At 34.2% G+C, this 23,982-nt stretch overlaps 2 protein-coding genes across 3 annotated transcripts in view; both read left to right on the top strand.

Annotated features, from left to right (window-relative positions):
- Positions 1 to 3,434: 3,434 nt before the first annotated feature.
- LOC130214517 (phospholipid hydroperoxide glutathione peroxidase-like) lies at positions 3,435 to 12,689 on the top strand. Of its 2 annotated transcripts, XM_056446273.1 has the most exons (5): positions 3,435 to 3,598; positions 8,430 to 8,581; positions 8,669 to 8,693; positions 10,566 to 10,625; positions 12,607 to 12,689. In XM_056446273.1, exons 1-5 carry the CDS (start codon positions 3,530 to 3,532, stop codon positions 12,637 to 12,639), a joined length of 339 nt encoding a protein of 112 aa, XP_056302248.1. In that variant the 5' UTR covers positions 3,435 to 3,529; the 3' UTR covers positions 12,640 to 12,689. The 2 variants fall into 2 exon arrangements, with proteins under 2 accessions (XP_056302248.1, XP_056302241.1); XM_056446266.1 differs by lacking the exon at positions 12,607 to 12,689 and having other exon boundaries at positions 10,566 to 10,688.
- Positions 12,690 to 21,952: 9,263 nt separating this feature from the next.
- pip5k1cb (phosphatidylinositol-4-phosphate 5-kinase, type I, gamma b) overlaps positions 21,953 to 23,982 on the top strand; it is a 113,128-nt gene continuing 111,098 nt past the window's right edge. The window contains exon 1 of the mRNA XM_056446150.1: positions 21,953 to 22,115. Within this exon, the coding sequence (XP_056302125.1) occupies positions 22,028 to 22,115 (88 nt within the window). The 5' untranslated portion in view covers positions 21,953 to 22,027. The remainder of the gene's footprint in view (positions 22,116 to 23,982) is intronic.

The raw sequence follows: 23,982 nt of genomic DNA, 5'->3' as shown, positions 1-23,982 counted from the left end.
ATATTAATATTAAATCATAAAAAAGAGGTAAACTATGTTCCCTTTAAGGGGGCTAATGATATTGACCTTAAAATGCTTTTTAAAAATTAAAACTGTTTTATTCTAGCTGAAATAAAACCAATCAGACTTTCCCAGAAGAAAAAATATTTAGGAAATACTGTGAAAAATTCCTGAGTATTTTTATTGAAAAGAGCAAATTATTCACAGGAGGGCGAATAATTTAGACTTCAACTATACAGTGGGTATGGAAAGTATTCAGACCCCCTTAATTTTTTATTTTATTTATTTTGCAGTTTTACACACAGCACCCCATATTAGCAGTATAGCAAAAATGCAATTCCTATTGTTACAACCTCTTTGATGTTAGTCTAGGATGAAAGTAATAACATTTAAATGGTGTGGTACTCTCACAAGTGATGGGTTCAACAACAAAACTGCCAACGAAAGAAAGTGAAACCAGGATGCCCAAATATTTACAAAAGTAAGAAATATTTACAATAATAATAATAAAGTAGCAAATAAACAAAGTATCAAACAAAATTAGAGAAATTCAAGAGTGAGGGGACGCTAGTGAAGCCAAAATCAAAGAAATAATATAACAAAACAATTCTAACTCATAAACAAACCCCTTACCTCGATAGAAGCATGAAAAGAAAAAAAGAAAAATCTTCAGCGCCATAATCTTACCTATACTGAACGAATAGGGGTGTCACGAGTCTCCAAATCCTCGATTCGATTACATTTTCGATTCTAAAGTCACGATTCGATTCGATTCTCGATTTTTAACAAAAATTTTTTTAAAGCACAAGCTATGCCATTTTAAGACGTATATGCAATATAATAACATCTGACCTTTGTTCACAATGTACCACACACTACATTGTCAAATATAAAATGTTTATTAACATTTCTAGCACGGTTCTAGCACGTTAATTAAATGCTGAAAACCGGAGTTTTCTATCACTGAATAAGGTCGCATGTCCGCGGCTATAAATACTCCTATCGCGTTGTAATTGCCTTTGCACGTGTTGAGTTGCTTGGAAGTTTTATTCCAAATGAAGACGGGAGAGTAGTTTGTGTTACACTTGTCGGTTTAACAGATACATCTATGTTTTTGTGGTGCCTGCGGAGATGCCCAGCCATGTTAGTCGTGCTGCCAGTGGAATAATGTGGTATATGCACATTGCAGAGCTTGCAAACTGTGTTTTTTCTGTCGACAACACGAACGTTGTCAACATAACTCACTGGAAATCCAAAATACTTCCACACCGGCGACTTCAGTGAAAGAGGAGGGGGTTCAATTTCTTTCGATGGGTCTCCTGCGTCTGCAGTTGCCATGCTGTCTCGTGGCTGTTGTAGCTGTTAGGTTGACGCGCATGCGTGAGTTTTTTTCCGCTTGGCAAGTCAAGCTGCTGCACGTGACATAGGGCGGGGCAGCATCGACGATTCCATTTTTTGATTCGATAATCGAGATTAAGCATGAATTTCGATCGATTTCGATTAAAAAATCGAATACAAAAGTATAAATACACAGATGGCGTTCACTTCTTACCTGGTGTTTTAAACAATGGATTGACTACGTGTTTGCAGAATGGAAGTCGTACGACATCTTACCTATCCACCTTACTCTGAGGACAAAGTCAACTCTCAATACAGTCTCTTGATTTTTGCCAGGTAAGAGCTGGACCAAAAAGTAACAAACAAACAATCGAAATTAAGATGTACAAAAATAACAAAGCAGTTCAAAAATGGGCAGAAATAATACGAAATAATTTTATCCAAATGAAAGTTAAGCAAAAACAACGAATAACAAAATCATTTCGGCAAAAACAGGATCAAAGGAGAAGCGATCTCTCATCCGCTCTCCCTGGCGTCCTTTTATGTGATCGCGCCACGTCACCCAATGATGAGTGACTGGTCTCCCAACCAATCGGCTGTCGCGAAGGCGGACCTAAAGGATATGACAGGCTGAGAGGGAGAGAGAGAGAAAGAGAGAGAGCAGGAGGCAAAAATCCTACCATATACGGCAACCGTAACACTATAATTAGTTTTCATATTGATTGATGGTGATTTATATTTCAATATCAGTTGTTAATGCCTCCAGATTTAAACGAGTACCCCAACAATGACTGAAGCCACAAAAATAGAGGGTCAAAACATCAGTACGCTTTAGGTCCCAATTCATGCTATTAGCTACAGGTTTATTACTTGCCTATTATTATGATATGAACTGTTCATTATTATTAAGCATAGATGTATACATTAGATGCCGCCTGCTCTGTTGTTGTCTATTGGAAGGAATGCGTCAATAGAGCAGCCATTTTAGTACAGGGTAGCGCTCCTTTGAAATGAATGCGGAACCAAACTGCAGTGAAGGACTGTGGCCATCCAGAGCCAGAGATACACACATATATCTATAATCGGGAGTTTCCCCGGAGGTCAGTATGCTAATTTTTTTTTAATTATGAAACTTATAATTTTACATTGCTTTTCTACATTGATGGATCAGTGATCGAACAGGCATTCCTGACAAAAAGCTTGTTTTGTGCATGAAAATGTACTATCCACCCTCCCTGTTAAATCTGATCTAATCTATGCCCTGAAACACCCCCCCCCCCCTCTCCTGCTTTCACTGCTCATTCTGACAGAGGGAGTGATTCGTTTGTGAATAAATCTCTGTTATGAATGACTCCTTCACTTAGCCGACTAGTTTCTGGCACCGCAGCATCTCGTGTCATATTTCTTTTGCATTGTTTGCTGATTTCATTCAACAAAACTAGCATAAGCTAAGTGTTTAGTGCGAGTTGCTGCTACTTTGCCTTATGGTGAATGCAGTAAGTGACCGTATTATCATCAATAACGTTACCTTTTAGCACAATTTATAACATACAAAAACGTTAAAACTAAATGTCACCTGTGAAATCTTCCGCCTTTGTGCTCTGTTTTCTGTGTTTGCTCATTACTACAGCGCTAACGTCCAGCATCTTCACGTAATAACACTGTCTTGACTAGTGCGGTTGAATGACATTTGTCCTGGGAGCCCTGTACAAATGTGGCGGCGCTATTGATGCATGCTCAGGGTCCCTATGCGATATCTAGTGTATATATCTATGATTATTAAGTATGACCTTATTCTGCATCCCTAAACCCAACTGCTACCTTACTAACTCTTAATAAACAGCTAATTGGTAGTTTATTAAGCTAGTTTAGTATTAGTTAATGGTTGTTTATACCCTGAAATGTGACCTAAAGTGTTACCAAAACATCGAACTTTTGAATTTGACAAGTACTTTACCATGTTTAATCAACCATCTGCAGTAATGAAAGAGGATTTACACATCACGTCTCTTGTGTTTCTTCATTATCATCACCGTCAGCACACGTTAATTGTGCATCTGGTTATTTTTAGTGTGTGATCTGGCTGTGAAACGGTGTTTGTGTGTTGTTTTTCAGGGGTTTTGTGTGCATCATCACAAACGTAGCCTCTAAATGAGGTAAAACTCCAGTAAACTACACTCAGTTTGCGGCAATGCACGTCACGTACGCTGAGAAAGGTTTACGCATCTTGGGCTTCCCCTGCAACCAGTTCGGAAAGCAGGTGCGTATCATACTGCAGTACATCATCGATACAGTTTTTTTCAATAGTTTTTAAATATATTCCAAGTGATGCTTATAGGTGACCTATTATGCAACTTTTTGTCTCTGATGTCCCTAGAATGTGTGTGAGAAGTTTCAGCTTCCACACAAATAATGTTTCCGAGCTCTTTGAAACTGCCCCTTTAGGCTTTGATCCTAATTGTGGTGGTTTGGTGACTGTCGCTTTAAATTCAAATAGGTGCTCTCTTCAAAGGGGGCGGAGCTACAAATGCCTGTGCTGACAGATTCATAGTGGCAGATTCAAAAACGAGACTAGCTTCCTATGTTAATGAGGGAGAGATGGTCACTAGTGGGTGGGGCTTCTCCCCTCTGATGACATGTACAAAGGAAGAATGTCAATCAAAGTGTTTGTCAATCAGAGTGATTATAAAAAAAATAAAATCAATACATTTTGACCATTAGAGGCTGCTTATATCCACACTCTGCTGCCACAAACTGTGTTTAAACCCCTTATAAACGTGATTTTAGCATCTTAGGTCCCCTTTAAATCAACATGTTGCACTTTTTTTTTTTTTTTTTTTCATTTTCATTTTTCAGCTATGCGTATATGCTTAAAGTAGTAAGAAATGATAAAATGTCCTTATAAAGTCATTTATGTAGGATTATTGTGTAATTGTGCATTAAGTGTTTCAGTCTTGAGCATTTGAAGTTCATTTGCAAACACCGGATACATCCATTTATGTTCATTTATCATAAGTCATGTTTTATTATTATTGTTGTTGTTGTTGTTGTGTGCAATGACGAGTTCATTTGCAAAAAAAAAAAAAAAAAACAATATGAAATGTAATAATATACAGTAGTTCTCTATGTTGGCACATGAGCATTGTTAGTTCTGGTCCAGTGTTGAACAGGCTGTATGTAGGTCAGAGAAGCTGTAAGTGGATTACTTCATGTTGTGTGCTGAGATTTAATCTTACAAAAGAAATGCTACATGTATTTCAATCTTCATGTAAAATCTCAGATAGATCTCTGATCAGTTTGTTCATGTACTGCATTTATAGGACTGATATTGAACTTTTACTTAACAGATTGAACCTGCGCTGTGAAAAATGATTAGTTTCTTAAACTGAGTAAACCAATTGCCTTAAACAACAAGTTGACTTTACAAAAATGAAGTAAACCCATTGTAACTTATGAAAGTTGAGTCAACTTAACTATTCCAATTATGCAAATTGTACTGACTTTTTTCCAATACACCTTTTATATCTGTTGTTTATTTTTTTCAGCTTTTCTGTTTCTAGCAAAATGGCATACAGTAACTAAAATAAATCTGCTCCTCCAGACTCCAGCATGTCTTCTAAATTCAACACAGGCTATAATTGAAGATTTTCTATACTTAATGAAGCACCAAATATGTAATATTGTAATAATTACTGTCATTCTTTGAAAACAGACGTGCTAAAATAGTCTGATACTGTAAAAAGGGATTAGTTGACTTTAAAAAAAGTGAGTAGAATTATTAGCATAATTATAGAAATTAAGTAAGCGCAACAGTTCAAAGTTACAATGGGTTTGCTTACATTATCTTTGGGAAGTCAACTTGTTGCTTTTAAGGCAATTGGTTTACTCACTTTAACGAATCGCTTTTACTGTGTAAACACAATCCTCAAATTTATCAAATAAAATGAGTGTAGTTAACTCAAATTACTGGAAGTTAAATCTACTCGTTTAAAAAGAGTTTTGAACTCCGTGTTGAAGTAATGAGTAAGTGTTGTTTGATCATTAATAATGTTCAGCTGCTGTCAGCAAGCAGAATTACTGAAGAGAAACCTAAAACTACAGCTAAAATATCAGCTAAATATCTCTTTACTTTAACTTAAATGGAGTAAGTTCACAATACTTGTATAGATTATTTTTTGAATTTTTTTTCGCAATCTGTTTCCTCAAATAGTTTGAGTTGTCTTATTGGGTTTTACAGTACTCAGTTTGAGTTCTCTTTATTTATGGGGTTTTACTGTGCTCATTGTTTTGTGGACTAAAATGGATTAAGTTCACAGAATTCATTATGATTTGTTTTTGAACTTAATTGGTTTGTTTCAATTGGTTTTCTCAAATGGTTATAAGTGTAGGTAATGTAAACGCTAACTGGAAAACATCAAACCAATTTAAATGAGGCTATTTTATGGAATAATTTTTGTGCCAATAAGAATGAACGTAACTTTATAAAACTGAACGTAACTTTCCAAGAAACGATCAAAAATATGCCACTGCAAAAGAAAAAAACACAATGAAACAAAAAAATGAACTCAGTCGCACGAATTTAACATGCTCTTCAAATATGCTTCATTCTTTGTTAATGATTTTCAAAGAATCGTTTTCGCGAATCATGGATTTTGAATGCGTTGCCACAGTTTTCGCTTGCGCTTCGTAAATTTTCGTTTGCTGTTTTGGCACCGTCTGTGCTTCCAGGTCAGAGAGCAACTGTCCATCAAAAGCTCATTAGCCAATCAGTGTAGATCGCTGTTAAGCCCGCCCCCACGATTTGTGCCAAAACAGCAAATGAAAATTTACGAAGCGTAAGCGAAAACTGTGGCAACGCATTCAAAAGCCATGATTCGCAAAAACGATTCTTTGAAAATCATTAACAAAGAATGAAGCATATTTGAAGAGCATGTTAAATTCATGCGACTGAGTTCATTTTTTTGTTTTCATGTGTTTTATTTTGCAGTGGCATATTTTTGATCGTTTCTTGGAAAGTTACGTTCAGTTTTATAAAGTTACGTTCATTCTTATTGGCACAAAAATTATTCCATACTATTTCAAATAGTGGCGACGGGAATTAAAATAATAAATATTATTAACTTTAATGGATCTGTTCTATTTAAACAAAATAAATGAAACTATTACAAATTCTAAAATAACAAATAAATTATTATGAACACACGTCCAAAAAACATGCAAACAATGAAAAGACAAAATCTAAATAAATAAGTCACACGTTTACATTCAGATTATGACAGCAATGGTGCTAGTGTGTGCCTTTCTGGAATATTACATTTTTGAATTTGTGCTTTTACCATTTAGTGTAGCTTTATTTTAATTAACAATTTCTGCTCAGACACTGAAAGTCGAAGGCATATCCAGTAATAGTAGAACAAGGGAATGCATTTCTCTTTAGAAATGAATGTACAAGTCATTATTTGCTTTTCTAGTCTTTTTAATATGGCCACACAGCTGAAATATTCCTGATTCCTCAAACTTTCTGATTTAAGTTTTGAGGAAGTCCACATGCTGGGAATATCATTCAATTGGGAATAATTCCTGTTGTCTTTGCGTGTATTTAAATATTCATACCCAGCAATGACATCACAGAAATTACATATTTAATTGTGAATACTTCCAATCGTCTTTGCAAATGCAATGATGTCATTGCTGATTTTAATATGCGCAAAGATGATTGGAAGTATTCACAGTTGAATATGCAATTTCTGTGATGTCATTGCTGGGTAGGAATATTTGAATTCATACAAAGATGATTAGAATCATTTACAATAGAATATGCAACTCCTGTGATGTCATTTCAGAGTATGAATATTTGAATATACACAGACAACTGGAACCAATCGGTATGAATATTTTAAGACAAAGATGATCAGAATAATTCAGAATTTAATATGCAAATGCAATGATGTCATTGCTCATTTGAATATACGCATATTAAATTTTTAGAATTATTCTGACCATCTTTGCTTGTCAAATATTCATACTTGGAAATGACATCACAGGATTTGCATATTCAACTGTAGATGTTTCCAATTGTCTCTTGTGTGTATTTAAATATTCATACCCAGCAATGACATCACAGAAATTGCATATTTAATTGTGAATACTTCCAATCGTCTATGCAAATGCAATGATGTCATTGCTCATTTTAATATGCGCAAAGACGATTGGAAGTATTGACAACTGAATATGCAATTTGTGTGATGTCATTGCTGGGTAGGAATATTTGAATACATACACAGATAATTAGAATCATTTACAATAGAATATGCAACTCCTGTGATGTCATTTCAGAGTATGAATATTTGAATATACACAGACAACTGGAACCAATCGGTATGAATATTTAAGACAAAGATGATCAGAATAATTCAGAATTTAATATGCAAATGTGATGTCATTGCTCATTTGAATATATGCATATTAAATTTAGAATTATTCTGATCATCTTTGCGTGTCAAATATTCATACTTGGAAATGACATCACAGGATTTGCATATTCAACTGTAGATGTTTCCAATTGTCTTTTGTGTGTATTTAAATATTCATACCCATCATTGACATCATCACAGGATTTGCATATTCGATTGTGAATGATTACAATTGTCTTTGTGTGTATTTAAATATTCATACCCAGCAATGACATCACAGCATTTGCATATTGAATTTTGAATTCTAATCTTCTTTACATCCATTCAAATATTAATATGTATTGATTTCCATCATCTATGCGTGTATTCAAATATTCATACTCAGAAATTACGTCACATGATTTGCATAATCAACTGTGAATGAATCCAATTGTTCTGTTTATTCAAATGTTCATTCCCAGTAATGACATCACAAAATTTGCATATTCAATTGTGAATGATCCCAATCATCTTTGCATTAATTAAAATATTCAAACCCAGCAATGACATCACAACATTTGCATATTCAGCACAGGATTTGCATATTCAATTCGATCTATGCTGCACTTTCCATAAAATAAACATGAGTTGCAGATGTGACAATAAATAAACAAATAAAGCTGAATTGTGTGTTTGCAGGAGCCTGGAAGTGAAGCGGAGATTAAGGAGTTTGCTAAAGGCTACAATGCAGAGTTTGATCTGTTCAGTAAGATCGATGTGAATGGAGACTCAGCTCATCCTCTCTGGAAGTGGATGAAGGAGCAGCCCAAAGGCAGAGGAACGCTGGGGAAGTCAGTCAATGCTTTCTCTATAGTCCGTTATCACTCGTTCTCTAGTCTGATGCACTGATCATCTGCTATACTGCTTTATTCCCACAGCAACATCAAGTGGAATTTCACCAAGGTACGTGTGTTCTTGGGATATTCTCAGGTTTTGTTTGTTGGCCATTTATTTATTTATTTTTCTTTAACTAATAATTATTGCAAAATGATTAGTTTTTCTGTTTGATTTGAGTTTACATGTTGCATCTTTATTATTATTATTATTATTATTATTATTATTATTATTATTCATCATTTTCTTTTCGGCTTAGTCCCTTTATTAATCCGGGGTCGCCACAGTGGAATGAACCGCCAACTTATCCAGCATATGTTTTACACAGGTTGCGGCTGGAAGGGCATCCACTTTCTCTGGGAAACATCCACTCACACTCATGCACTACAAACAATTTAGCCTTCCCAATTCACCTATAGCACATGTCTTTGGGCTGTGGGGGAAACCGGAGCACCCGGAGGAAACCCATGCGAACTCCACATAGAAACACAAACTGACCCAGCCGAGGGTAGAACCAGCGACCTTCTTGAAGTGAGGCGACAGCACTATCCTACTGTGCCACTGCGTCGCATATTATTATTATTATATTATTATTATTATTATTATTATTATTATTATTATTATATTAAATCTCACAAAATAGTTTTTCTTCTGAGTCCTCAGTTTACTTATTTAATATTTATGTTAATTTGAAAAATTCTTTGTAGTGTTACTTTTTTTTGTTGTGCAATTTTTATTTGCATTTGTTATTATTATTATTATTATTATATTATTATTATTATTATTATTATTATTTTGGGATTTGTTTTAAAATTGCTTTTTTTTTTTTTTTTTTTTGAGTAAATACAAGCATTTTTACTAGGAATGCACCAAAAGAAAATTCCTAGCTGAAAAACGAAACACTGAAATAAATGATGTCAATTGTTAGTACCATTGCATTCATGGCTATGACTGTGTACTAACCTTACTAAAATCAAGGTGTCGCAATTGAATAAATTTAATTTTAAAGTTTAAAATAATAAATCAATTAAAATATTTATTTAGCACATTGCAACCATGGATCATCACTTCTGGGAATGGGGACTTATTTCTGCTAAAAGGAATTTTATTATTTACCCAAAACATACATTGATAGAATCCACTCATTTTTGAACTTAAATGATTATAAAATGCAACATTTGTTTGGAGACCAAACTTAAAACAGTTTTAGTATCAGTTTTGCTTAAGTTACACACTAGTTTGATCATGTATAAATATTATAACTGTATTGGATAAATGTAATTATAACTATAGGCCTACATCATGCTGATGATCGTAAACAAAATGACATCACGGCGATTGTCTTCTGAGTGCTCCTGAAAAGACATGAATGACACTCCTCATGGAGCTTGAAGCATATAATTCTTTATGATCTACATAATTAGTAAAATAAAGACTTGCAAGAAAACAGTGAGGAAGTTGCCGCGAGCCTTGGTGCAGATGAAAAGTAAAAATAAACTATAGATAGATAGAACAGAATATAGATTGATCTGTGCAACAGCCGCCAGCCAGGTTCATGTGAAAGACTCCCAGGTTCACCACATCCATGGCGGTCTGGATCATTTCTGGTGCGCGCTACTTTATTTTCCCATTCATGTAACAATCTTTAATAAAACGAATCAAGTACAGTGAAGTGCAGAGGATCTGAACAGAACCAATAGACAACACGGCAGACGTGGTGGTTTAGACAAGCATGTGCAGGCCGTGATTTCTGTTTGCATCATCACAACACAATGTTTCGGCCGAGTTGTTTTGGTGATTAAAATCTTTCAGCTGAAAATGTACTTTTATTCAGTGCATCTCTAATTTTTCCAAAATAAATGTGCAACATGTGCAATGAAAACAGATGTGTGTTAATGATCTGTGTATACTGTCGTGAACTCTGCCTGTTGTTTTGTGTAGTTCCTCATTGATCGAGAAGGTCAGGTTGTAAAGAGGTACGGACCAATGGATGATCCAAGTGTAAGTCAATCACACTCTTCCAGAAAAGATTCATTTCAGCTTTTTGTTGTGCTGTCTGTTTAGTCATTACTAGTGTATGCCAAAGTCAAACAGCTGTCAATGGCATTTGGTTTTGTTTTAAAAGTTATTTTAATCTTATCTTTTCTTCCCTTTAAATTCTCAGTTTGCGTCTTGCAATACATATACATACACATACACACTACCATCAAAAGTTTTGGGCTTAGTTTTTTTTTTAAATTATTATTATTATTATTATTATTATTATTATTGTTTTTATTTATTTTTTTTAGTTTTATTATCTGTTCATCAAGCGGCATTTATTTAAAAAGAAAGAAAGTTTTATCTAAGTAAATTTTTGTATGTAAAAAAAAAATTAGTTAAATATTATAGAATTTTAAATAACTGCTGTCTTATTGTATGTAGTTTAAAATGAAATTATTACTCCAGTCATTATTGCTTTTATTACTGTTATCAATAATATTAATAATTAATAATAGAGTGATTTCTGAAGGATCATGTGACTGGAGTGATGAAGCTGAATGTTCATCATTAAAATCACTGGAATACTGATTAAGTTAAATCATAATCTTCTTCTGAACAGTTATTTTATAGCGCATAACATTTCACCATTTTACTGAATTTTCTGATTATTGTATATTTCTTTTTCTAAACGTCTTGCATTTAAATAGTTTGCTTCCTTTCGTCCTTTCCTTTGCTCTTTCTTTATTATTTATTTTATTTCTTTTCTCTTTACTTCGTTTTAGTTTAATTTTCAATTCTTGTTTTCTTATCTATTTATATATTTCTTATTTACTTTTTTCATCCTTTTTTTCTTTCTGATTTTTAAATATTTATTATATCTGTTTTCTTTTTTAAATATCTTGCATTTAATTTTTGCTCTTTCCTTCCTTCTCTAGGCTTTCTGTATTTCTTCATTTTTTTCTTTTCTTTTTTGATACTTTAATTTTTTCTTTTTATTCATATTTCTTTATATTTTTCGTTTTATTTACTTTCATTCTTGTTTATTTTTCTTTGTCTCTTTCTGATTTATTTCTATATTTTTTCTTAGCTTTTTTCTTTTGAAATATCTTGCATTTAACCTTTTTTCTCCTTTCACTCTTTATTTTGCTCTTATTTATTTTGTTTATTTTCCTTTTTCTCCTACTTTTCTTTCATTCTTGTTTTCTTTCTTTATCTATTTATCTATATTTTCTTTATTTACTTTTTTTTCCTTTCGCTCCTTTCTTTTGCTCTCTTTATATATTTATTTTTATTTATTTAAATTTTTAATTCTTCTTTTTTTTCATGTTTTGTATTTATGTATTTTTTAATTACTACTTTTGCTCATTCTTTTTGTATTCTTTGTTTCCTTTTTTTCTGATTTATTTTCTATTTCTTTTTTTTCTGTTTCTTTTTATTTATTTTTTTCTGTTTCTTTAATTTCTCTTTATTTCTTTCTTCTTTAAATTTCTCACAATTTTACAAATTTACAAGTTTACATCTTACATATTTTGGGTAGGTAGTTTGTTTCCATAACAGTAAATAAAATGACCATTGACAAGTGAAGTTTTATAAACTAAATTCGAGAGGATCACATGCTATAATTGACCACGCTGGTCTCCCATGAGCAATCACTAACCAACCAATCAGTCGTATCCAAATGCATATAAATAGCTTTCCTTACCATTGTGGTCCTTGGATTTTTTGACAAAACCCCCCTTCCACTTCCTCTAAATCCAATAGCAGGGGAGTTCTTGAGACCTACCTGAGGCTCCTCCTGGGACAGCATGCCAAAATCAGCTTTTATTTATTCAAGCCAATTTATTTATTAGCCAAGTTGTGAACTCTTGAGTTTCCCACAATTTTCTGTAAACTGGGAAAGTTGTTTCTTACAGTTTAGACTCTAGTTCTTGCAGTACTGAGGAGAAAAGTCGTAATGTGAGCTCTTTACATTTAATAAAGCATTGCATTTGTCCTTCAGGTGGTGGAGAAGGATCTTCCCAAGTACCTGTAGCGTGTGTATGCTGCGGCGTCTCCGTCCACTGTGTTTGGACTCTTTCTTTCTGGAGCAGAAACGCTGGACGTCTGCAGGCTGAAGCCCAGACGTGTGACGGCTGCTCCTCAAGCCTGTGTTCAGGTGGGTTCGGCCTGATGTTCCCGACGTGCAAAAATACTGGGAAAACCCTGCAGATGTCCAGACGTGTGTGTCCAGAGAAGGAGCTCCATGCACTGAAAATACCCTGAGCAATCTTTTATAATCAACAGCCATAATTAAAGAGTCGTGTCAGATCATCTGGTGTGGCCTGTTCTTTCTTACACTGCATGCAGGACGTATGTGGAGAGGTATGTGTTCTAGAAATATCTAATCTGCATTAAAAATAAGACTGAGACCTATTTCACACTGTACAAAATGTATGTTAATGAACAGCTTCTGTATTTTGTGATTCACAATAGTTTATTTGTGGCTGTGAATTGAGTTCTGGGATGTTGATCTCTGCTCTGTTAAACTGTAGAGTTGAATTTTCAACATCAACAGTGGACAAAGGTGACTTTCATTGACATTATTAGTAGTTTGAAATAATATAATGTGTAAGAAATAATAATCTAGAGAAATATAAAATAAAACAATATATGCTGTGAGCACTGCATATTTGAGAGTGAGAATTCGCCCGCGAGAGCAGCGTCTGTTTGAGAGCTCGTACGTAGTTTGTCCACAACAGGAAATCGGTCTGCGCAATAGCCTAGTGGTTGGTGTGTTGACATGGTGCAGTGGCACGTCAGGGCGTCCCCAGTTCAAATCTCGGCTCGAGGACATTTCCCTACCTATCCCTCTCTCTCTCTCTCTCTCTCTCTCTCTCTCCTCTCTCTCCTCTCTCTCTCTCCAACTTCGCTTCCTGTCTAAATACTGTCCTATCTAAAAAAAACCGCCAAAAATAAATTAAATAAATAAAAAAAAACAGGAAATCGGTGAATGAGCATCACACAAGGTAGAGAGCAAAGTTTTAGTAGTTTGAAATAATATAATGTGTAAGAAATAATATCTACAGAAATATAGAATAAAACAATATATGCTGTGAGCACTGCATATTTGAGAGCGTGAGAATTTGCCCGCGAGAGCAGCGTCTGTTTGAGAGCTCGTAAGTAGTTTGTCCACAAACAGGAAATCGGTCGGTGCAATAGCCTAGTGGGTTGGTGTGTTGACATGGTGCAGTGGCACGTCAGGGCGTCCCCAGTTCAAATCTCGGCTCGAGGACATTTCCCTATCCTATCTCTCTCTCTCTCCTCTCTCTCTCCTCTCTCTCTCTCTCTCTCTCTCTCTCTCTCCAACTTCACTTCCTGTCTAAATACTGTCCTATCTAAAAAAAAACGCCAAAAATAAATTAAATAAATAAATAAAAACAGGAAATCGGTGCATGAGCATCACACAAGGTAGAGAGCAAAGTTCAACGTTATGTGAAGAAAACAACGTTATTGTTTGTATGAAGTAGCCTACTTCCTAGAGAATATGTGCTACCATTTTACATTGCTGCTAGACGGATTTGCATCTCAATCTCTTCAGCACACACGAGATTCAATTGACAGAGTTGTTTATCTACTGCTGCCTCATTGGGGTCGTTTATGTAATTTTAGTTAATCACAAGTTGATCATCGAAGACATAACAGAGCACAACTAAACTTCATGAATTAGACAGCAGCAGACCTGCAATTTCTGTGTGATGCGAGGCTAAATGGACTCTATTGTGGTGGGAACTCGATCTTGTGCAATGTGGAGACGAGACGCAGCACTGTTCAGAACGTTTTCAGAAAATTACAGTTGTATTTTTATGTATCTGAGCATTGTCCTTTCATTAAAAAAGGTTTGTTTAATAAATGCAGATCTTACCACCAGACATAATCTGTATACATTTTATTTTTCTGTTAAAAGACTCGAAAGTCAACCCATAGGACTTTGGACTTGACTTGAGACTTGTTGCCTTTGACTTGGGACTTGACTCAGGACTTGCCTGTCTTGACTCGGGACTTGAGGGCAATGAACTAAGACTTACTTGTGATTTGCCAAACAATGACTTTGTCCCACCTCTGGCTTGCAGTTTATTACAAGGTTTTGTAGCGTAACACACAACACCAGCCCAGACAAGATAGTACTGCAAACTCTTACAAGAGTTCATAAAAGTCACTTCTACAACTTTAAGGTTGAAAGTTGTTGGAAGAAAGATCAAGATCTCCTAATGACATTCAAAAGCAGAAATAAATGATGGGGGGGGGGGTATAAAATAAAACTAAAATCACAAAATAGGGAAACTGCTAATTCATACATCTGTTTTTACAGTGTACTATGATGAATTTTTGACTCAAACTGAATATTGAGAAGGGGGTGTGGTTTTAATTTGGTGCTCCGCCTTTTGTTTAATTTGTAGCTAATTTATGTTTGAGGGGTGTGGCTAGGCATAATTCACCCAAGCTGACCAATCAGAGAAGAGAGTAGTAGCAGATTGGGCAGATTTTGATTAAAGATTACAAAACAGTTTTTTTTCCCACATTAAGACTAACAAAATACATTTTGGTTTCGCACAAACTAACGGAAATGTTAGAAGAGCTTTGATTTACATTTTGACATGAAATATCCATGTTTTATCTTCAGAAGAGCTAAGAAATGAATATTTGGTGGACTTTCACTGACCACAGCAAATTTATTCTGGTCAATTGTCATTTTCTGAAAAAAAAATGCTTTAAATTCTTTTTTTGTTGTTGTTTATTTTGAAATTTGGGCTAAATGTGTCCTTAAACGAGTGAAATAATATTATATTCAAACCCAGAAATTGTAAACTTGTGTGCAGGATTTTATTCTTTTGTCACAAGATTGGAATGTGTGTCATATTTGGAATTAGTTCTAATCAGAATCTTAAATCTAGATGCTCAATAGAGTTCACATTTTAAAATATATATTCCTTTGATATGTTGAAATATAGAATCCTTCAAATTCTGAGTTTACATCTTTTGCTCTTGATGTAATTGTACAGCTTGAAATATTTTTTTTCCTCCAAATTAAATTTTTTTTTCTAAAAGTATTACATTTTTTTAAATGAAAAAAAAAAAACTGTCAAATTGTTGATCTCACAAATGAATTCTTTCCTCTAAACTCACAGTTTACATCTTGCAAGTTGTTTATATTAGAATTTGTTCTAATGGGACCTGATTAAAGTCTTAAATCTATTATACAGATGCTTAAATCTTGGATTATTTCCCCTCAGAATTCTGAGTTTACATCTGTTTTTGTTTTTGTTTCTTCTTCATTTGTACCCCCTTATGAATTTTAGTTTTCTTCCAATATAGAATTTTTTGCAAATTTAATAAATCTTTTTTTTTTTTCTCACAAATTCTTAGTTTACATCTTGTGAGTGGTTATTTACATCTTTTTTACCCCTCTTATACATTTTGTTTACATCTCACAAATCTTTATTTGGATTTACATCTCGCAGTGTTTTGGAAAGCAATAGTTTTTATGTCTCAATTTTATTCTTCCTTTATATATAGAAAAAAATATTCAAAAAGGAGGCAATACCAAAGCTCCAAGAAAATTCATTAAATTACACTCTTTGTGTCAGCCGCTTTGTTTGAATAAATTGGTGTTTTTTTTTTTTTTTTGGAGCTTTGCTGTTGCCACCTTTTTGAATATATTTTTGGCTGTTTGGCTGAGCACGTGTTTAGAGTGATGTGTGTGTGTGGTGTGTGTGTGTGTGTGTGTGTGCGCTTTTGTGCATTATTTCTTCAAATTTAGTCAAATATAGTTTAATTTGGAGGAAAAAGCATTTTAAGATTTAAACTATTTAAAAACAGCAAAAAAAAAAAAAAAACGAAACAAACAATTTATAAATGTGTAATTGTAGATAAACGTATTTTTTCTGAATTGTCAGTTTACAATCTTGTAGTTTTATTTTAAACCAACAGTTCTTCAATTGTGTGCAAGATTCTATTTAAATGCGTGTCATAGCTTTGGAATAAGTTCTAAGGATCTAATTAGAAGCTTAAATGTATTTTGAGATGCTGTTGGAAATGATGTCATCAATACCAGAATTCTGTGTTGTTCTTATTCCAATGCTAGAGTTCAACACTTCCACAGTGCAGAAAATCCTAAAACATGGCCAACTTTTGAATCAACAGTCATCAGTATAGGTTTGGGTTACCTCAGGACAGTGTCTGAAATCAACCTCCTTTATTATGGGCTGTATTTCTCTACACATTTTATCTTTATGAGCGCAGATGATTATGTAATAAGTTGATATGTAATATTTGAGTTCATGGATCTCTAACATTATCTTTGTCATGCAAGTTAATTTTTAATTATATTTTTAATATATTAAAGTTTTTATTTCTTTAGATAATTTTATATAGTTTAAATGTTATCAATTGTTTTTTATAGACTATAATTTGCAAAAGCATAATTAACTGATTTATTTTGTAGAAAGTAAAGCATTTAAAAAAAACTACTTGTTAAATGTTTGACTATTGGTGCATTTTTTAGGTTATTTATTTAAATAATTTATTTTTAATGTATTTCAATGGTTCAAAAACTTACCAGGCTGATATAAATACCCTTGAACAGAATGTAAAGGAATGCGTTTTTCCTGCATGTTGCGATTCAATGTCATGCAACAGGTGGCGCTGTTTACTTTTTAATTATTAGCTTTTTCCAAGTCTTTCATTAAAAAACTTATAACCTTTTAAAATTGCTCATTGTCTTTATTATGAGATTTGTTACTGATTTAATGAGGTTTTATGGGCTGTTTGTGCTAGTGTTGAAATAAATCGATTATCTTGTGCATCCTATTTTTATTATTATTTTATTAAGATCAATGCGCATAAATAGGGACGGTCAAATAGGAAATAATAAAAGCCAAAATGTACTAAAGCAGGTGTATATAAATAAATCGTCACTCATTAAAGGAAAAGTTTAAACAATTGACAAATTTCTGTTGTTTTGAAAGCCTTTAGTCAAGCAGAGTTAGAAATAGTCTCAAAATAATGCTGCATTTCAGTCAGAAATATATAAAAGAAAGGCTTCTGATGTGTGTGTTTACATTCATGTGTATAAAACATTGTTTATAAAGTAAAGCATTGAGAAAATATATTTTCGGTTTAATGTAAAGTTCTGTTTTGTACTTAAATCCAAACAAAACGCTTAAGTACACTGTAAAAAGTGAAAAACTTTAACAAGTTACTTCGACTTGTTACAATTAAATGAATTAAGTTTGACAAACTTAGTTTATAACAGTTTTCAGTAATAAATTAAGGTAGTTATTTTAGGTGGAACAAGTTTTAGTAATTTATTTATGTCTGTTTATTTATCTGTCTATCGATTAATAGCGAACAATACTTGTACTTGCCACAAGTTATTATATAATATGGGAAGGAAAATATTTGAACTGTAATAAAGTATTTTACTATTATATTAACAGCATATTGAATGATTTGTACTGTTTGTACTGTTTCATTCATGTTTTCTTAAATTACTAAAACTTATTACACCTAAAAGAGCTAAAAAAATATATATATATTACTGAATACTGTCATAAATTAAGTTAGTCCAACTCAATTAATTTAATTGTCAGAAGTCAAAGTAATTAAAGTTTTCACTTTTTACAGTGTAAGGTAAAATCTTGATCAACATTCTCAATTACATGAATAGAAAAGTATTTTCACAGTAAGTTATAGTAAATACATGGCCAGAATAAACTGATTAAAGACCCTGCGTGCTGTATGTCTACAAGTGCAGCTCTTTATTTTATTAGGAATGCATCATTTAAATTTTGTGTCTGAAACTCTTGACATATGAACTTATTGTTGCATTCTTTAATTAAAATTGGTTTACCGCCTATAGGAATAACTGTGGCAACTGTTTGGAACCTGCCTCATAACTAAAAGCAGCTTTCATCAGACAGCAATCCATTAGAGACAGCCTTTATAATTGACTTACATTCCTTAAACAGGACAGCGAATCGATTGTTATTTATAAAACATTCCTCAGTCAACAGATCCCCATTAGAATGGAAGAGGTCAGAAACAAAAGTAATGCTTGTGTTAAATCATTTATCCATTTTATATTAGTGCACATAGAAAACAGACATTCATTTATTCATTTTCTTTTCTGGCTTAGTCCCTTTATAATCTGGGGTTGCCACAGCGGAATGAACCACCAACTTATCTAGTATATGTTTTTACGCAAGCAGATGCCCTTCCAGCTGCAACCCATCACTGCGAAACATCCAATACACACTCATTCACACTCATACACTACGGACAATTTTTACATCACCCAATTCACCTATAATACATGTCTTCGGACTTTTGGGGAAACCAGAGCACCTGGAGGAAACCCACGCACACACTGGGAGAAGATGCAAAACAGAAATGACAACTGACCCCAGCCGAGGCTTGAACCAGGAACCTTCTTGCTGTGAGGCAATCGTGCTACCCACTGCGTCACCGTGACGCCCAGAATGTAAACAATATTTGTATACAGTACACTAAATATTTCTTACATTGTCAAGAGAAAAAGCACAAAGAGAGTAAGAGAAAGACATGAACATAATCCCTTATTGGAATCATTTAAATAGAGATTTGAGCTGGAAAATACCATCTTTTTGCAACACAAATATATTCTGTGATGTGAACCTTGAGGCAGATGGGCTACAGCAGCAGAAGACCACACCGGGTGCCGCTCCTGTCAGCTAAGAACAGGAAACTGAGGCTACAATTCACACAGGCTCACCAAAACTGGACAATAGAAGATTGGAGAAACGTTGCCTGGTCTGATGAGACTCCAGTTCTGCTGCCACATTCGGATGGTCGTGTCAAAACTTGGCGTCAACAACATGAAAGCATGGATCCATACTGCTGGTGGTGATGGTGTAATGGTGTGGGGGATATTCTCTTGGCACACTTTGGGGCGATTAGTACCATTGAGCATCGTGTCAGCGCCACAGCCTAACCTGAGTATTGTTGCTGACCATGTCCATCCCTTTATGACCACAGTGTCTCCATCTTCTGATGGCTACTTCCAGCAGGATAACGCACCATGTCATAAAGCGTGAATCATCCCAGACTGGTTTCTTGAACATGACCAATGAGTTCACTGTACTCAAATGGCCTCCACAGTCACCAGAGCTCAATCCAATAAAGCATTTTTGGGATGTGGTGGAACGGGAGATTCACATCATGGATGTGCAGCCGACAAATCTGCAGCAACTGTGTGATGCTATCATGTCAATATGGAGCAAAATCTCTGAGGAATATTTCCAGTACCTTGTTGAATCTACGCCTTGAAGGATTAAGGCAGTTCTGAAGGCTAAAGACGGTCCAACCCGGTACTAGTAAGGTGTACCTAATAAAGTGGCCGGTCAGTGTACATTGTCAATGGAAAAAAGGTACAAAGAGAGATTAAGAAAGAGAAAAAACAGGAAAAATGATGGTTTAGTGTTGGTAAATTTACATTTATGGATTTAAAACAGGACAGCACGGTGGCTCAGTGGTTAGCACTGTGGCCTCACTGCAAGAAGATTGCTGGTTTGAGTCCCGGCTGGGTCAGTTGGCGTTTTTTGTGTGGAGTTTGCATGTTCTCTCCGTGTTGGCGTGGGTTTTCTCCGGGTGCTCTGGTTTCCTTCACAGTCCAAACACATGCGCTATAAGGGAATTGATGAACTAAATTGGCCGTAGTGCATGAGTGTGTGTGTAAATGAGAGAGTGTATAGGTGTTTTAGTACTGGGTTGCCGCTGGAAGAGCATTTGCTGTGTAAAACATGCTGGAATAGTTGGCGGTTCATTCCACTGTGGTGCCCCTGATGAATAAAGGGACTAAGCTGAAGGAAAATGAATTAAAGAACAGAAATATTGTGGGTTTTTTTTTGTGTTTTTGATTAAGCCCAACATTGCAGTGTTACATATAAGCACGTACATACAATAACAAATAGGCAAAATCTTTATTTTTAACAATGAAAAATAAAAAAATAAGAACAAAAAAGAGAAACAATTAAACACAGGGCTATTAGAAATATTATGCTTTTTATTATAATAATTTATCATTTATATATTATATATATATAATTTATATATTTATATATTAATTTATAATAATACTGCTTTTTGTTATTAATTTTTTAGACAACAACAAATATACAATTTTAACAAGACATCCAAATAATATAAACATAGCTAAAAACAAAAAGAAAACAAATAAGCTAAAAAACAATTGACAGATTCCAGAATAAATAAAAACACTTCACCTCAATATAGAAACCTTTACACTGTCAGTATCTGTAAGGCATTATTCAACCTACCCCAATAGACAGCAAGTTTACTAGTCACTTAACTTCAACTCCTTTACAACTGTAATGTATCTTGACATTTCTAGCTGTTAATACGCTGGAGTGTGTCTATATATAATGAAAATCTATAATGAAAACATCTAAATAAGGTTCTGAATTAATCCATCTACACTCATGAATATTTAACAAATTAAATCAAAAGATTCATTATAAATCCCACAGATAATTTGAGTCTAAATAAATAGTTTCATCTTTGGAGGTCAAATCTACATCTAAAACCTGATTTCTTTTGGACTTACAAACATAAGAAAAAAGGGAGAGAAACAATTAAACACAGGGCTATCAGAAATATTATTGTTTTTTATTTTAAACAACAGCAAATATACTATTTTAACAAGACATCTAAATAATGCAAACAACTAAAATATAAAAAGGAAATAAATGAGCTAAAACTATTTACATATTCGAGAATAAATAAAAACACTTACCTTTAATTTAACATTTAATTTTAGTATCTGTAAGGCATTATTTAACCTACCCTAATAGACAGTAAGTTTACTATTCAATTAACTTCAACTCCTTTGCAACTATAATGTATCTTGTATCTATTGTAACTAATGTATATGTATCTTGACGTTTCTAGCTGTTAATACGCTGGAGTGTGTCTATATATAATGAAAATCTATAATGAAACATCTAAATAAGTTTCAGAATTATTCCATCTACATTTATGAATATTTAACAAATAAAATCAAAAGATTCATTATAAATCCCACAGATAATTTAAATCTAAATAAATTGTTTCATATTTGGATGTCAAATCACACCTAAACCTTGCTTTTTCTTGGGCTTATAAAGATAAGTCATCCCAAAACTTCTCTGAATGTTGACAGTGAAATATTATTGTTGGTGTCGCAGAGCGCGCGGCCGGTGACGTCACTTCTGACGTAGCAGCGGCGGCGCGCGCGTGCGAATCTTCTCCTCATGATAGACCGCGGTGCGGCAGCGGACGGCCGTTTTCCCGTGTCTCCGTTTCTCGCCCGGTTTTGACGCTCGACGCCCCGCGGGAAACCGGCGGTGATGGAGGCCGCCGCGGCCGGTGGATGTTCCTCGCTGGCGGAGGACGCGGACGCGGTGCTCGGCTGCGGGATGGAGCCTGCGGAGATCGGTATGTGGAGCTGCAGTGTCAAGGAAAGGTCGCACACTTCATTTAACGTTAGCCTATCTGCTTTTCTGGATGACAAATTTACCATGGTATTTATGGTGTTTATTATTTAGTATGTATGGTGTTTTTTATGTTGTCGTTGTGGAATTACCTGACAGTGTAGGTATTCATTTATCTGCATTTCTGGATGACAAATATTACCGTTTACCACGGTATTTATGTGGTGTTTTTGATGTTGTCATAGTGGCACCATCATGACAGTATACAGATATTCCTTTATCTGCATTTCTGGATGACAAATACACAATTTACCATGGTATTTCTGTGGAGTTATGTGATCGTGGAAGTACCTGACAGTGCAGGTATTCAAATGGGAAGATTTACCATTTACTTTATGGGCTGTTTATGGATGACAAATATACAATGTACCATGGTATTTATATGGCGTTTTTGAAGTTGTCATTGTGGATGTACCTGACAGTGTGCAGGTATTAATTTTTACTGCGTTTCTGGATGACACATATACAATTTATATTATATTTGTAGAAGTACTGACTGCAGGTATTCAAATGGTAAAATTGATCACTGAACTGTTTACTATGGTATTTATGTGATGTTTTTGAAGTTGTCATTGTAGAAGTACCTGACAGTGCAGGTAGCCTATTCTTTTATCTGCATAATGACAAATATACCATTTACCATGGTATTTATGTGGTGATTTATGATGTAGTTGTTGTTGAAGTACCTGGCAGTGTGCAGGTATTCATTTATCGGATTTTTTGGATGACAAAAATATTGTGTACCATGGTATTTATGTGGTGTTTTTGGATGTCAAATATACAATTTACCATGATATTTATGTGGTGTTTATTGATGTAGTCACCTTCAAGTACCTGACAGTGCAGATATTCATTTATCTGCATTTCTTAATGCCAGATATACAATTTACCATGATATGTATGTGGTGTTTATTGATGTAGTCATCGGGGAAGTACCTGACAGTGTGCAGGTATTCATTTATCTGCATTTCCTAATGACAGATATACAATTTACCATGGTATTTATGTGGTGTTTATTGATGTAGTCATCGTGGAAGTACCTGACAGTGTGCACGTATTCATTTATCTGCATTTCTTAATGGTAAATATACAGTTTACCATGGTATTTATTTGGTGTTTTATGATTGTCAAAGTACCTGACAGTGCAGGTATTCAAATGGTAAAATTTGTCATTTACCTTGGTGTGGAAGTACCTGACTGTGCAGGTATTTATTTATCTGCATTCCTGGATGACGAATATACAATTTACCATGGTATTTATGTGGAGTTATGTGATCGTGGAAGTACCTGACAGAGCAGGTATTCAAATAGGAAAATTTACCATTTACTTTATGGGGTATTTATGGGCTGTTTATGGATGACAAATATACAATGTACCATGGTATTTATATGGTGTTTTTGAAGTTGTCATTGTGGATGTACCTAACAGTGTGCAGGCATTAATTTTTACTGCGTTTCTGGATGACACATATACAATTTATATTATATTTATGTGGTGTTTCATGATTGTAGAAGTACTGACTACAGAAATTCAAATGGTAAAATTGATCACTGAACTGTTTACTATGGTATTTATGTGATGCTTTTGGAGTTGTCATTGTAGAAGTACCTGACAGTGCAGGTAGCCTATTCTTTTATCTGCATAATGACAAATATACCGTTTACCATGGTATTTATGTGGTGTTTTTTGGTGTAGTTGTTGTTGAAGTACCTGGCAGTGTGCAGGTATTCAATTATCTGTTTTTTTGGATTACAAAAATATTGTGTACCATGGTATTTATGTGGTGTTTTTGGATGTCAAATATACAATT

This window comes from Danio aesculapii, chromosome 2 (genome assembly GCF_903798145.1).
Source record: "Danio aesculapii chromosome 2, fDanAes4.1, whole genome shotgun sequence".
Taxonomy (NCBI): domain Eukaryota; kingdom Metazoa; phylum Chordata; class Actinopteri; order Cypriniformes; family Danionidae; genus Danio; species Danio aesculapii.
Note: the sequence above shows the minus strand (reverse complement) of the source record. Positions and strands in the feature narration are given on the sequence as shown.